Raw genomic sequence first — 15,526 nt, 5'->3', positions numbered from 1 at the left:
TGATATTATCGCGTACCCACCCGCATGAAATTGTGCAAGGAAATAATAGAAGGATCACACCAAAAACAATAAGCATTTTCTAAGCCCTTACATCCAAGACAAGAAACGCCAGAAAATAGTAGTAGTAGTAGCCATGTCCTATCCCTTTTGAGTCAGGGTGGGCTATGCTCGACTTCTGGTAGAAGGTTCGCCATAGCCTCTGGGACTAAATAAAATACACTAAAAATACACTCATAAAATACACACGAGATAACAGAAAGAAAAGTCTAGTTTAAAATGTTCGTTGCTTCTTCACGGTTTGCGTCTCCTCCATGTCACCAGGCGGCGCTTGGTGGCTTCCACTTCCGCTCTTTCAAAATCTTCATGCTCTGCGCTGTGGTTCACGTCAATGTGGTTCACGTCACGAAAATGCTTGAAAATCTTCCAAGAGGGCAGGGCAATCGACAAATTGGCAAGACCGCAAGAACCGCAAGACCAGCGAGACCGTGGCGTGAACTTTGTTGACCAAGTGCTCGGTTCTAATATTAGTTCATAGCAACGGCGTATATGAATATCAAATAATGAGTATTTACAGGCAAACGATACCTTTACACAGTTACGCAAAGCGTCTCTTTCCTCAACTGGGAAGCCTTCCGAGCAAGCTGCGTGGGAAGAGGACATGGGCATCTTCTCCAACAGTCAAGCTTTTAGGTCGTGTTCGCACGGCAAACTTACTACATTCCCGCTATTTCACGTGCTCCGATACTTTAAGAACGACTTCCCACGCAAACAGGGTGTTTATGCCAGCAGAGGAGTTTCATCATGGAAAAGAAAAGGCATTAGAAATGAAGTAAGGATTGCACATCAAAGTAACGGCATATTGTGATGAATGAGATCTAATCTACATTCCACCTTGTTGTGTTTCATAACATCTCACACGGGAACTTGGTTCACGAAATTTATGTAGACGTTTCTTCTCATAACGTTGTTGGTCTGTGAAATGCCCGTAAAAATCAATTAATTTTGAGAAGTATGTATAATTGAGTTACAGTTAACTGCATGCAGGAATGAAATTACAGCAGCAATTGCAGTTACTCTGAATGCATAATTTTGATACATTCGCACAAATTTGTTGAAGGGTTTAAAAATGCCCCCCACTCCTTCCTGCTGTCCTCTCTCCATCTGTCCACGTCTGTACGTCGCTCATATCCACAGTTGCTTCGCGGCGCTAACACAGAATTAAAAAATATACCTAAAAAAATGGCGTAATCTTGTATTTTGCGAACGAGCAGGTATCGAGGACATCATGAGAAAGCTCCATTACGAATTACTTGCAAAACAAATCGAGTTAGTTACAGATACATTATATTGAGATCAATGCTGGAAGTAATTAATTACGTAATTAGAACAATTTGCTTTACATGTCTGATTGTTAGCCTAATTAACCTTCTAGTAGAAATGCTCGATAATTGCATGAAATACATTCACCGTCCTTATACCTCTGTGAATATGCCATACAGCAGGGAAGGCGAGACAGTTCCAGTGAATGTTGAAGACCTCATCTTCGACATGTTCAAGGATTCAGATGATACGTTATCTGTAGGAAAATTTCTGAATGTAAGCTTCCTTTTTACACCTGATTCGAAGGCTTACGTGAGTACACAGCTACACAGGTGGAGAATGCCTTTCTTGCAGGCCTTGTTTACAACTGGATTGTGGAAAAATGACCCCAGACTCAAAGAGATGATGCAGAATCTTCGCAAGTTATACCAAGAAAAATCGCCTGTTCGGTCTCTCGAGACGCTCAGTCTCAGCAAGGAAGCCTTTGGAAAGTAAGAATGCGGCCACAAGTGCCTTCTGTGATGGACTAGGGCTCACAAGTCTCACAATCTGTGCCACAAGCTTTTTGTCGTGCATGTCCTTTTCCCTCTGTAGCGTCATCAGAGAAAACATCGTACTCATAACACGCGCCCTACGACACCAATTTGTGATACCCGACTTTCAAGACTTTGTGCAGTACATAGAAGACTTTTACTGGAAATGCAAAGTCAACACAGGCGGAAAAGTACGTAATTTTTTTACTCTTACCTAACAATCTTCTCAGCAGGGCTGCTTACGAGGGACACGTTTTTTTTACGTAGGTTGCGAGCTATATCCCGCAGCTTGCCAAGTACAACCCAGACTACTGGGGCGTCAGCCTTTGTACAGTTGACGGTCAAAGGTGTGCGTCAAATGCTACGAGGAATATTGGAGCCTGATGAAGTGAGCTCTATAACCTTTGCCGGTGCAGGTTTTCAATCGGCGACACCGAAATTCCATTCACGATTCAGTCCTCCGGGAAACCGGTGAACTACGCCATCGCTCTGACGGAACTGGGATCGGACACGGTCCATCAGTACGTTGGGCAGGAGCCGAGCGGAAGGATGTTCAACGAGCTCGTGCTCGACTACAACAGTGAGTTTGCTCAGTGTGCTCCTCTGTTACCTGTCAACACACTGTGTAACATCCAGTCATGAATCATATTTCTTTATTTGTCTCGCTCGTGCAGTGAAATACAATTGTAAGTATTCTTGCGGACTTCTGAAAGCTAGGTGTGCGACTAGAACTGGGATATAATTGTAGCCTCGTGTGTGTGTTTTTTTTGTGTGTGTGTGTGTGTTTTCAGGTTTTCATGTTCTTCGCAAGACAATAGGGAAATTTTGTTCGCACAGCGCTTAGAAGCGGCGTGAAATATTGTCAAAACAGAAGTACTGGCATGATCTACTTGTATTACCCTTGTCAGTGACACATTTTGTAGAATTCCAGGACTATCCGTTGATTTGTATTGAGCCCGAATTCACAAATATTTTAGTGTTCGACACACTATTGAGATGGCAGCACCAAACTTTAATTTATTAAAAATCAACGGCTCAACCTTGTCCTCTCAAAAATACGTCATTGACAAGAGAAAAGCTAAGGGAACGCACCAGTACCAATCTTATGATGATAGTTTAGAGTGTTCACGTGTCTTGTGCGAACGAAAATCACTCATAGATTTCTGAAGAAGTGATTCGGCCTTAAAATCCATTGTTACTTCCTGGTTTTCATGGTCCTCACTTGCTGTAGAGCCCGAAAAACTCTGAAAACGAGCTTACCATAGTGCAGATTCAGTCACCAATACAGGTCCTGACAGTGCTAAGCACTGCGCTTTCAGCAGAGCTGCTCGGCGTCTCGTGTCCATCTGAAACATTTCTCTTTTTTCTATTTTTCACCAAAAAGTCGGTATTCCCACCCAATATTGCCAGAGGTAACTGTATTTTATAGATCCTGAAATATAACACAATTTTTCCCTTCAGATTTTCAAAAATATACAAAGCCTGAATCGGACTAGACCGGACTAGTGGGACTAGTAGACACCACCATTATAACCAGTTTTCATTCTGATTGTGGCTCCCTTCCAAGTTGAATATATTTCATTATGTCTCTCCCTCTATCATCTCTGTACCTGTGATGTTGTCATTTCTTACATCCGCTTCCCTGCAACACGGTCTTGTCTCGCTCTGGGTGTGGCATGCTTCTTGTGTGTTTCGAGTTACCTCCGTGTGGAACAGGATTTGAGATAAGCTTTGCTGCAATGCAGAAAAACCTCACAATCCTATGGTGAATGCTGGTGCCATTGTGGTTGCCTCTCTTCTTCTCTACCTCATTGAGGTGAGATCCTCACTGCTTTCTGTCCTCGTCATTCATGCCCCGTTTGGTCCTCAATGCTCTTTGAACCGCACGATAGCTGAGTGGCGTCTGCATCCGATACAGAAATATGCTGTAATATTTTTTTAAATATTTTATTAAAAATCAAATATGTACTTTCAGCGGGAAATATTTTTTTTCTAACTTCGGGGTGCAGAAATCGTGTGGGTAAACGTGCTCTAAATTCATGCGAAATCAGGTGAATCGAACTGTACTGGTTTGGTACAAATGGTGATGTAACTGTATTTGTTGCCCAACAAGTTAGTGTGTATTCCTACAGACATCTCAGTGAGGGTAAAATTATGAGGGTATCATTTGCCGGGTAAAAATCTGGTTTCACCCTGAGGAGGTGACCTTCAATTCGTGCTGCAAATCTGGGGAAGAGTCGGGTTAAACCCTAGAACATCAGGCTCTATGTATAAAGTGTGCGTAATGACTTGCTTGTCAACGTAAGAAGTAATTCATTAAGTAATCGTAAGTAATTTTGTGCACCTTTTTGGTTGCCGGTGTGTAACCGCTGCTCCCTCCTTGCTTTTGCAGCCTGAGATGCGGACATCCGAGAAGTTTGATTGGGTACGTCGTATGCACTTATAAATGCGCCGTACTCCTTGTATTCACTTAACGAACATTTGTTACAGATGCTGCAATACTACAGAGCTATTTCAGGAGGCGAATACCTGGGTTTCAACAATGCTATGTAATGCTTCAGCTCATTACTACTATTCATGGTGCCGCTTGAAGCAAATACAAATTTTTTCCATCGTAGATTCCTCTCGGAGAGGGAAGCCGCGGACAGAAACTACGCCATCGGTTTCTACATGAAAGAGAACAAGTGTTTTCCTGAGAGAGTCAACCTCAAGGAAACAATGGATTTCTACTTTCAGGTACGCCGAGGCAAAAACCGATAAAAAAAAACACTGTCCGATGTAAAGTCTGTCCGGAAAGCTGAAGTTCAGCGTATGCGTTATTATAGGGATGTGCCAACCGAATCCGAGAATCCTACACTGTTAAAACAGAACTTCACCGCATAGCACGCTCTTAGCCAACCACCATACCGAACGATATCATTCTGTGCCATGATTTGTTCAAAACGGGAGGAGGAGCCTATATGGGGACAAGCATAATGTGTCCCAGATAGGCGCCTCCTTTCATTTTCAGCAAATAAGGACACGGAATGATATCATTCGGAATCACGGTTGGCTAGGAACGTGCTATGTGGTGGAGTTCTGTTTTAGCAGTGTAGGCAAGGATTCGAGATTCAGGAATCCGAATCCCAGTGCCCAAAATGGCAAATCAAATCTTTTCGAATCCACCAACAACGTTTTGTCTGTTTCTTTTTAAAATTGCCGCCTCCGGAGTCCGTCGAAAGCCTGATTGGTCGGCGTGTGTTTTCTCGTTTTATTGTTTACATTGTTCTGGACTGAAAGAGTTCAGGCAGAAACTGTTACGTAATACTTTTTAAAAGTAACATGGTTTGGCTCTTGATTGTTTCTTAGTTTTGTGGAAACAATTCAGGCTCGAGAATCATGTATTTCCTGTAGTCAGTGAACAACATGTTGAATAAATTACACTTAACCAGAAGTATATGATACATTTTGTCCTGAAAGTAAACTATTACTTAATTTGTTTTTCAGTAGACAAATATATTATATATTTATTATAATATATATTATATATATATATATATATATATATATATATTATATTCTGCTTCAAAACACTTTTCGGTACATATAAGTGTTTTTTTCCCTGGCTTTCGAAGCTCTTTTTTGAGGAAGGATTCGAAAGATTAGTGGATTTGCACAACCTTCCTTAGATACGGATTCGGATTTAGAAAATTCAGAATTTGTCCCATCTCTACTTTATTACGTAATATAATACAGTGTTGTTCTTTGTTTTTCTTTTTGTTTCCTTCTCTTCGTGCATGCACAGCTGTGCTCCTTGGAGGTGAACTGCCAGTCTGTGAGCGTGATCGCGGCCACATTGGCCAACGGCGGCATCTGTCCCACAACGGGACATCAAGTGATGAATGGAGTCTCCTGCCGAGACGTCCTCTCGCTGATGCACTCCTGCGGAATGTACGATTATTCTGGCCAATACGCATTTAAGGTAAGGGCTATTTACACGCAATCCATTAGTCGAACGTTCCATGCAGTGCCGAGTTCCAATTTCCCCCTCCGCCTAACACCACCCCTGTACGGCAGTCCGTTTAGGTTCGGTTAATTTGTCTGTGTTGTGTATGCAGAAAGATAATGAAACTCTCGAAACTGCTTCCCGGATTGATTATATCCTGGTACTACTACCTGTCTAAATGACATCGAAATTTTCTGTCTTTGGCCACACCATGTTCGGCAACGAATAACGCGAGCTCTTGTGAAGGAAACTACGAGCACAGCTCACTTGAAGCCAGCAAGCATGCGAGGCCTCCAATCTGCGCGATCTCTAGAAGTCTTCCACTCCTCCAAAGAGCATCACTTTTTGATGATCACAGTCCTGATTGAGGTGACTCATGACTATAGGGCCCAGAAGCTTAGGCATTTGCCTATAAATACTTTGTGCTGAAGTGACGATTATTTTTGTGGACTAAAACTTTTAAAGGAGGGTATACAAAGTAAGCAAACCCATGCAGCGCAACATCTTGTCCCAATATTGGACCAATATTGGTGATGCAGATCCAATATTGGTCCAAGATTAGACCGATATTGGTCCGGTATTGCCAATATTGGGACAGGACGTTGTGCTGCTTGGGAAGTATGTACCAACCTGAGTGTGCGTTTGACTGATCATCTGTGATGGTACACCAATGCCATGAAAAGAAAGCAACTCTCATGGTGTCTACCAATCCGGAAAACCTCAAAAAGTGGGGGGATTTTGACGTGACCGGGAAAGTCGGGGAAAATTGCGGACAAGTGCCATGACAATACACGGCGAATCACGAGTGCAGTTGAGCGGCCATGCCGCAGCAACGTTGTCACAAGTAACAGGTCGCCAATACGACGAGCACAGAGGCAAAGTAGGACAGCTTCACTAATAAGTGAACTTTAAAAAAAAAAAAAAAGACAAGGGTCTCATAAATGAGGCCTCAGTACGAAGTCTCCCTATGGCAGGAAAAAGCTTGGTTCTCGTAAACTGTGAAGAGAAACATGTATTCTGTTTGCTTGAATTCAATAAATGATCTGTTTTGTGGGTGACTTGTGCCAAAACGTAGGAGCAGACACTAAGTTTCCAAGAAGAAAAAGCGAAAACACTGCTCGGAGAGCTGAAGTTCGGTCCCGTGTTATGTTGAGCATTCACACGGTGCCAGAATATCGAGAGTATAGCCTACTGCGCACTTAGCAGACGACACTTGGCAGATCATCGTCGTCTTTTCCTGTCGTCTGCTACGGAGTATCTCGTGGCGGTGTTTTGAAGGATGTTCCCCACAGTTAGCAGTGGACGGGAAGATGTGACGTTGAGCACCCATGCTCATGTGGCAACTGCAAGCTTTGACGTTATTTGCATCTTCCGACGCAGTATAATGTCGCTCGTGTGAATACATGGTGTATGTCGGTCACTTATTCCTTTAATGTGGACAATCATTTGCAGGTTGGCCTTCCCGCCAAGTCTGGAGTGTCGGGATGCACCATGTTGGTAGTGCCCAACGTAATGGGCATGTGTCTGTGGTCGCCTCCTCTCGACACTTACGGAAATTCCGTACGAGGAGTTCAGTTCTGCGAAGTGAGAACCTTTGCTTAAGATATACCGTAATTTCACGCGTATAATTCGCACCGCAGATAAGTCGCAGGACCCATTTTTAGGAACGTCTCGAACATTTTCTGCGAGATAAGCCGCGGGCAATATGACGCGACTGATTTGTGCGACAAGGGTGTCCGTAGAGAAGGCCGTAAACCCTGGGGTTCGTACTGGGGGGGTCGGCGTTGTCTACAACAAAGGAGGTCGGTTCTAGTGTTCTACGAAGATCAGATTGTGCCCTTGTTGGGTGTTTTTCATGGATCGATGGGTCAGTGGCCTTCCAGGAGACAGGAGTCACTGTCACCACTTTAGTTAAAGATGCTTGGGGGAAGGCACCAGGAAGGTCACATCCAAACTCAAATGTGGACGTGCCCCTGTTACGCATTGTTTGTGCATTGGCAGGGCGGTGCTGTTCCAGAGACACTGTCAGCGCTTTTGTTAAAACCGACGTATGGAGAAAATACCAAGGAAAAATTGACGTGAGATAAGCCGTGCCGGTGGATAAGCCACAGAGCGCCCCCCGTGAGAAAAAAAATCGTGCATATGCCGCGGCTAATACGCGTGAAATTACGGTATTTTCTTTGGACACTTTGTAGAACGTGTACTGAGACAGCATGTTGGCCATGCTTCAGGAACTCACCAGAGTGTTCAGCTTCCATCACTATGACAACCTGCGTCACATCACCCAAAAGAAAGACCCCCGTCGGCAGAAATACGAAACGAAAGGGCAGAAGATCGTCAACCTCCTGTTCAGCGCAGCGAGTGGCGACGTCTCCGCAATGAGGCGGTGAGGCGGAGATTATCATCCAGATGCTTTCAGAGCCTTAGGCAGTGATGGTCACTAACTACTTCTACAGTAGTTTAACTATAACTACTAACTACTTTGCGATGGAGTAGTTTAACTAGTAGTTCAACTACTTTTCAGGGGAGGTAGTTAAAGCTACTTCTTTAACTACTGCAGTGTAGTTTAACTACATCTATAACTACTTAACGTTGTCCATCAACACCAATCCCATTCTATAGCGTTCTTAGACCCCTAAATATGAATCACAAGCAGTGATAAAAGTGAAAATTTAGTACACATGCACGGCACAATTGCTCTGCACCTCGGTTCTCATCAAACAAGTAGCTCAAGGTAAAAGTCGGAAGCACAGTCATGCCGTAAAGCTTGCGGCAAAATCGGTAGTAGTTGGCGCCTGCTGTAACCTAACTACTGTAGCCAACTACTCGAAATAGTAGTTTAACTAGTAGTTGCACGCTACATTTCTGCAAGTAGTTGGTAACTACTTTTTAACTACAATCAGGTAGTTTAACTAGTAGTTTAACCAGATGTAGTTAACTGCTGGCCATCACTGGCCTTAGGGAACATCGTGATGAGAGTACTGTAAAGAGAACAGTGTACATATTTCTGGCTGTAGACACTACCTTTCTGGTATGGACATGGGACTGAGTGACTACGACGGACGTACTGCCCTTCACCTGTCTGCAGCGGAGGGTCATCTGGAGTGCGTAGAGTTTCTGCTGAAAATTTGCGGCGTTGACGTCCATACGAAAGACCGGTGAGTTAGTGATTTGGAGGAGAAACTACATTGTGTAATAATGAAATATATCATTACAATAAAAGGAATGATTGAAAGGTACTCAGAATTGATTTATATTATGTAATGGATTATTATTTATATACTTACAAATTTGAACCTTAGTCACCATTGAGACGGTCCCCTTTGGAAACTACACAATTCGCCCAGCGCGGTCTCCACTGTGGGGAACCTGTTTGAAAGTGTTCCTCAGAAAGAGCGAAGAGCTGTCTGCTCTGACATTTGTTTGAATCTCCCAAACATACTGAAATCCTGTTTCTTTCAGCTGTTTTTTTTGTTTTTTGCACAATTTTTAAGTCATGTCTGCAACTTTTTCGTTTACAAAAAAATGTAGGTGAGAGGGAAAAAAAGATTTCAGGGTGTTCGAGAGATTCAAACGAATGCGGGAGTGGACAGCTCTTTGCTCTATCTGAAAAACACACTTCCAAAAGGTTCCCCATGGTGGATATTGCACTGGGCTAAGTGCGTGGTTTCCAAAGGGGACTACCTCATTGGTAGAGCCTGAAGTTTTAGGGTTTTACCCGATTCTTCTCCGAATTTGCACCCGAATTGAAGGTTGCCTCTTTAGGGTGAAACCCGATTTTTACCAGGCAAATTGCCCTCTTTGGGATGTCTGTAGGAATGCACCAACTTACTTCTTTGGCAGAAAAATGTAGTTACATCACCGTTTGTACCAAGTCGCTACAGTTAGTTCGAATAACTGAGCCCGATTTCTCCCCGATTTTAGCGCAATGAAAGTTTTTTCACCCGAACTCGCACGAATTTAGTGCACATGTTTATTTACCCGATTTTTACCCCCCGAATTTAGAAAATAAAATATTTCCCGAAAACTTCAGGCTCATTGGTCACGAAGGTTGAAATTTGTAAGTGTGTTACTCGTTTAAATACGCATCAATTCTGGACGGCTTGGGATCATTCCCTGCATACTGTACCCTAACGAGAGATGTGGTCAATAACAGGTGGGGCCACACCCCATTGGACGACGCACGCATGTTTGGCCACACAGCCGTGGCCGATTATCTGTGCAAGTGGAAGAAGACGTCCGACGTCGAGGAGGAACCGAAAGACGAAGTGCTCGACAAAGCGGTGGCGCGACCGTCGAAGACGGACCACAAGACTGCAACGGACAGCAGCAGACCAGTAAATATTCCCATTCTGCGCAAGTAACCCGCACCAACCTGCTGATTTCCTGAGCACCAACTGTTGATCCCATACCTAGTCTTTCATTTGTTGTGCCAGAAAGTAGAAGTCCAACTGCGGGTGTCCAGTGCACTGTCGCAGTGTTGCCATTTTAATGTTTACACGTATCTACAAGGAGAACTCGGTGCATTCCAATCCTGCGCTTTCCATGTGCCGGTCCTCGCTTTGCATTTCTTTCACGTCGACGAAGATGCCTTTAGTGCTGCAACACGAGGCAGGAAAGGTGTAGTCCGTGTGTTTGGGCTGCACGCGGACGTTTGCAGCATTGACGTTGCAGTATATGTATAGTCGAAACTCGTTAATGTGACCACGGCCATTCCCGCGGATTTTGGTCGTAAAGCTAATTGTCATATTAACGAGTGTACCAGTGCCCGTTACGTAAGCTCGGGAAAAGTAGAAAATTACGTAAGCTGAACAGGATACGAACAATGATGCATTTTAAAAGAATGTTAGTTTTTGAAAAAGTCTAATAAATATGTTTGTTTAGCGCAATTCTCAATGTGACGCATAGCCGCTTCTTCATTCCGGCAGTCAGCTCTGCTCGTTTGCACTTCTCCTCGGACATAGTCGATGAAAGCCACGTGACTGCAGCAGGTCACTATGACCATATGACCAAGGCCATCCCTTTTAAGCATGTCAGACAGGGCCATCATGGTTACCCCGAAAGCAGGCCCACGTTTTGGCCCTTATAGGTCAGGAGAACCGCTGATTCACTGACCGACGGTCATAGTAACGAGGGTAAAGTACATGTGTTCACCCCTAGTTTTGCTGAAAATACAGATCATTGTCATATAAACTAAATGTCATATTAACAAACAAGATTTACATTCAGAGGCCATTTGGATGGAACGGTTCCCGAGAAAAAGGGTCGTAAAGCGGGGATGTCATAATAACGAGTGTCATATTAATGAAATGTCATATTAACGAACAAGAGTTACATGCAGAGGCCATTTGGACGGAACAGTTCCCGAGAAAAAGGGTCATAAAGCGGGGATGTCGTATTAACGAGTGTCATATTAACGAGATTTGACTGTATAGTGCATGGTTGCCCCATTTTGACCCTCTGGCCTGTATCTTAGGGATTACAGGTTCATTGCGGATCGAAATTGAGAGATGGGGACAACAAAATTTATTTTATTTATTCATTTTCATCTCTTCTGCTTCTTCTTTTTTTTTTTTTTTTTTAGTCTGTACGGACATTGGCCTATGTCTCCTTTCTCTACCCATCATTGCCTTGACCTGTAATGTAACTGGACCTGTAATGAATCGCAGACAGCGATACATCTTGTTGCAGTGATAAATGTCAACATCATACCAGTTCATCGCATGAGTCACAGTTTATCCTGTAATCAATTGGTGCTGATGTGTGCAACCCAACCACAGGGACACATCTAGAGGGGGGGAGGTCAGGATTAGCTGACCTCCTCCTCAATTTTTGTCTTCACATAGCGTTTAATTGACCTCAATTGTGCATCTACCCTCTCAGAAAAATCCTGGGTCTGCCCCTGCCCCACCAGTACAATCGTTATCGATCTCACAGTGAGGGCATTGCGCTTACCAAGTAGAGGAAAGTAGATCTGTTGAGTGGTGCTCAGCTTTTTTCTTTCTTTGCAGTACAAATTTATTTTTATTTTGTATCTTTGTGCTTGATCTCTTGCATTTTACTTGTTTGCATTTTGTTCAATTTTGCCCAAAGTTTTATTTGTGCGACTTTTCTTGTTTGTCTTTTATTAGGGCCTCGCCAGTGTTAAGCATAAGACGTGATGCACGGGCCATACCGAAAAATATGTTTGCCAAAGGTTCCGTAAGTGCAGCAGCTTCGAATAAGGTTGTGCCGTTGACTAACCTCTTGACATTGGAACCTTATTATGATCCCACCTGTGTTGTTATTGCTATATTACCATAAACACAGTCTGCTCTACTAACGCTCCATTTCAGATTATGGTTTGTAATCCCAATATTACGCCATTGTTTGTACGTCCTACAGGTTCGTTTACACCGAAATTTTCACATTCCTGTGTCCCACACCATTTCGTGATCTAGTTCACCTTGGAGTGCTATGTTGTTATAGTAATAAGACTTCATATTTTCGAGCTTATCTCATGTTTATTGTCAGCGTTGTTGAGCATTTTAGAAGTATATGTCAGTTAAATAGGTTGAATACTATAGTTCCTTTTATCAAAGTATGTGGAACAGCAATTATTCCTCAGTTCAAACATGATAACCCTTCCAGAAGAGCGTCATGTAGTACGAGAACATGATTACGGTCAAACTCCTTTACAACGGAACTTGGGGGCAGCGAAAAAAATTGCAGTAAGGGTATTTTCGTTGAAAAGGTTGTCCATTATTGGAGCCAGAGGGCTCCAGCGGGACCGAAAAAAAAATTGCTGTAGCGGTATTTTCGTTAGAAAGGTGTTCGCTATAAAAGAGTTTGACTGTATAACATTCACATCTGAGACGTTTGCACATGTGCCACTATTTGTTATTTTTCATTTTATATTATTATTTGTTTGCCTTTTACAATTGTTGTGCTGTGGGATAGTTGTCCGCAAGCGTGCTCATGTGTCATTAATGTAAGCGTAGAGCTAATATCTCAGGTTGTAGTCGAACGGGTAGCAAGAAAGTACTTAAGTAATTTGTTTTTATTTTACTATATACCTTCGTTAATCGTAGGGCCTGGGTCGAATGTGCACACGGTGTGGGATTCCGTAGTAGAAATTCAGGGGCATTTTACTCTGGTCTAACCTTGCCATATAGATTTGTACATAAGAAGTAAATGACAAACCCACGAGATAATGTAAGATGCAAGATGTAAGGTATATATACATATTTGATACACTTATGTGTGTCCTTATGGGAGTTTACCTCTAATTTAGGTCTAGGCGATCTTATTCTTCTCTGCCTGAGTTATATTTTGTATAATGGAAGTAGTCCATTAATTTTATTTATTACTTTTGTTCCTGTTGTGATAAAACAAGCAGATGTGTGACCACATTCAAGGCCTGAAACCGCAGGGAAGACCTATAACACTTCATCAATGAGGATATATGCCCATTGCGTGAATATTCGTGGTTTTCTTTTTTTTTCTTTTACATCTCTCTCTAATTGTTGCCCAAAACGATGGATTGTCAACACAATTGTTACCTATCACAACGTCTAATATTATTGCACGCAATTGTTATTGAGCCATATTTTCAAACCCGTAGGGTCTATCATATTTCATTTGTTGCGTTGTACCTAGATTTCAAAGTTATACGAGACTCTGTTATATTTTGTGAGCTTGTCTTCAAGCAGAGCTACTTAATATTATGGTGATTTCATTGCTGTGAGTGTAACCGGAATTTCACAGATCTTGAGGGCGTTCCATCATGATCTAATTTTGTTTGAAGTGTCTTCAAGCAGAATTCTAAGAAGGAGCTAGCATATCAGCCTAGGTTGACATTCTCACCTTGGGACCTTAACCAGTGATTGGGAAAAGAAAGACTATGGTTTACCTCCATGTATACGGAAAAGAAACACGGACAGATTATAGTCCTCGCAGTTTGCCTTTCCACATCAGAGTTGCAGTTTCCGAATCCAGATGCAAATTTCAAAGAACCGCCGTTGAAAATTCTTAAAAACCGGGCTTACTTAAGTAGTGTGGCAGTGCTTGGCTTGCATTTCTCGAGCACAGCTGACAAGCATCTCGCGAACAACTGCTAGTAACTGTTCGAACAAGGCTTGGCCCCGCTTGCATGAACATTGAAGAAATTCCTCAACGGTGTCCTCAGAAGTTTCTGTACTGCTTCGCACACACGCTACCGTCCTCAGCACCGCTCGTTAGTAGCGCACTGGCAATGCTGTTGAGGATGGTGCTGACGAATTTCTTCAATATTCGTGCAAGCAGGTCCAGGATCTTGGAAGTGCCTGTCACTGCTGATGCATTGTCTGGTGAAAACCAGTCATTTGCAGGGTTGTCTTTTCTACTTCACAGACTGAGCTCCAAGTTGTGGATGAGTTGGCAAAACAACACGTTGATCACCATGATTGCAAATGACAATGGAATCTTTTCGTTGTCATTGGGAATAACCTTTAAGAGCCCCATTCACGACTTCTGTCTTGTCTGCCACCGCGTTTCGCACATCCAGATCCTCTGTACTCCTGGCAGTTTTCGTGAAGACAACCCACGCTATAGAAATGCTGGTCCACTGTGTCTGCATAGTATAATGTAGTAACATAATTCTACACACTTTAGAATTGCTTTATTGCAGTGCTTTAGGATTTTGATAGTAAATGTGTAGCAGCGTGAGCTCCGTCCTCTTAATTCCCAATTTTAATTGCAGACGAGTCTTCAAGACGAGACTGTCAACACCAGAAACTAAAGTGAGGTCTACATCTCAGACTGTTCCTCTGTAAGTGCTGTTAGATTATGCTGCACCAGACAACAACACAAAAAAAAAGAGAAAAAAAAAGTTAGGCTCACAATATACGTAGTAGCAATCAAGCACTGACAAATCATCTGTGATTAAGTGTCTTTCGCTAGGAATTGCTCGTAGAGTGTAAACGTGTGCCTGCAGACCGTAAGAATACAATCACCACGGGTAGTGCAATCAGGGTTACTTGTGCTGCATGTAACGTAGGGACAAAGCTGTGTCAGGCTGTCATATTGCTCTTGATTGCTTCTTACACACACCTAGGAAACTGACGTGAGTGATACGCAGGCAAGCATGTTGGAAGCTTTGGAACATTGCGTGTGTTTCTGTATTGCATGTCATCCGACAAGTCACCTATGCGAAGCAACAAATGGTTTTGCGATTGTTCTGAGTCTGTCTGTAGCGTCTGTGTATGCGTGGAGAATACGATGCAACAAGCTTATATCCCTACATGTCGATGCAGTAGTAGTTTGAAGAGTCTTGAGGAGTAGCTCCCAAGGAATAGAGGTGCATCTTTTTTACAATGAAATAATGAAATACAAAAATAAAGCGTATACCTCACTGTGCTGCTGGGTTATACCAACAGACATTCTGGCCCCAAAGAATAATCCCTGCTAACAATGCGTTGTTATTTTTTTAAATCTATTGCGCAGATTTCAATAGCAAGGTTTCTTGTCATGCACATAACATGTTGTTGAATATAACCAGTTTTCTTTTTCTTTTTTTTTTCTTTTTACCAGAAGGTTTATATCGGAATCTCAGTGAAAGGAAGCCTTTGTGGATTTATGGAAATTGTGTTTACCAACTTCAGTGTGAAAGCTTTGTGGTGCTCTTTGTGCTGTTGCAATTTTCCCCCATAGGTGCACAAAAGATGCATTG

At 42.8% G+C, this 15,526-nt stretch overlaps 1 protein-coding gene across 3 annotated transcripts; it reads left to right on the top strand.

Moving 5' to 3' along the window:
* The first annotated feature begins 363 nt into the window (after positions 1–363).
* Positions 364–15,236, top strand: LOC135388114 (glutaminase liver isoform, mitochondrial-like). 3 transcript variants are annotated; one of them, XM_064617456.1, is made up of 17 exons: positions 364–829; positions 1,500–1,596; positions 1,675–1,811; positions 1,915–2,044; positions 2,121–2,200; positions 2,270–2,433; positions 3,599–3,669; positions 4,246–4,278; positions 4,344–4,402; positions 4,472–4,589; positions 5,638–5,814; positions 7,291–7,422; positions 8,070–8,224; positions 8,856–8,996; positions 9,995–10,175; positions 11,970–12,039; positions 14,558–15,236. In XM_064617456.1, the coding sequence occupies exons 1-16, from the start codon at positions 561–563 to the stop codon at positions 11,997–11,999; spliced, it is 1,974 nt and encodes a 657-aa protein (XP_064473526.1). In that variant the 5' UTR covers positions 364–560; the 3' UTR covers positions 12,000–12,039; positions 14,558–15,236. The 3 variants fall into 3 exon arrangements, with proteins under 3 accessions (XP_064473526.1, XP_064473524.1, XP_064473525.1); XM_064617454.1 differs by lacking the exon at positions 11,970–12,039; XM_064617455.1 differs by having other exon boundaries at positions 11,970–15,236.
* Positions 15,237–15,526: the final 290 nt, after the last annotated feature.

This window comes from Ornithodoros turicata, chromosome 3, assembly GCF_037126465.1.
Source record: "Ornithodoros turicata isolate Travis chromosome 3, ASM3712646v1, whole genome shotgun sequence".
Classification (NCBI taxonomy): Eukaryota; Metazoa; Arthropoda; class Arachnida; order Ixodida; family Argasidae; genus Ornithodoros; species Ornithodoros turicata.
The sequence above is the reverse complement of the archived record's forward strand: the minus strand, read 5'-3'. Positions and strand labels throughout refer to the sequence as shown.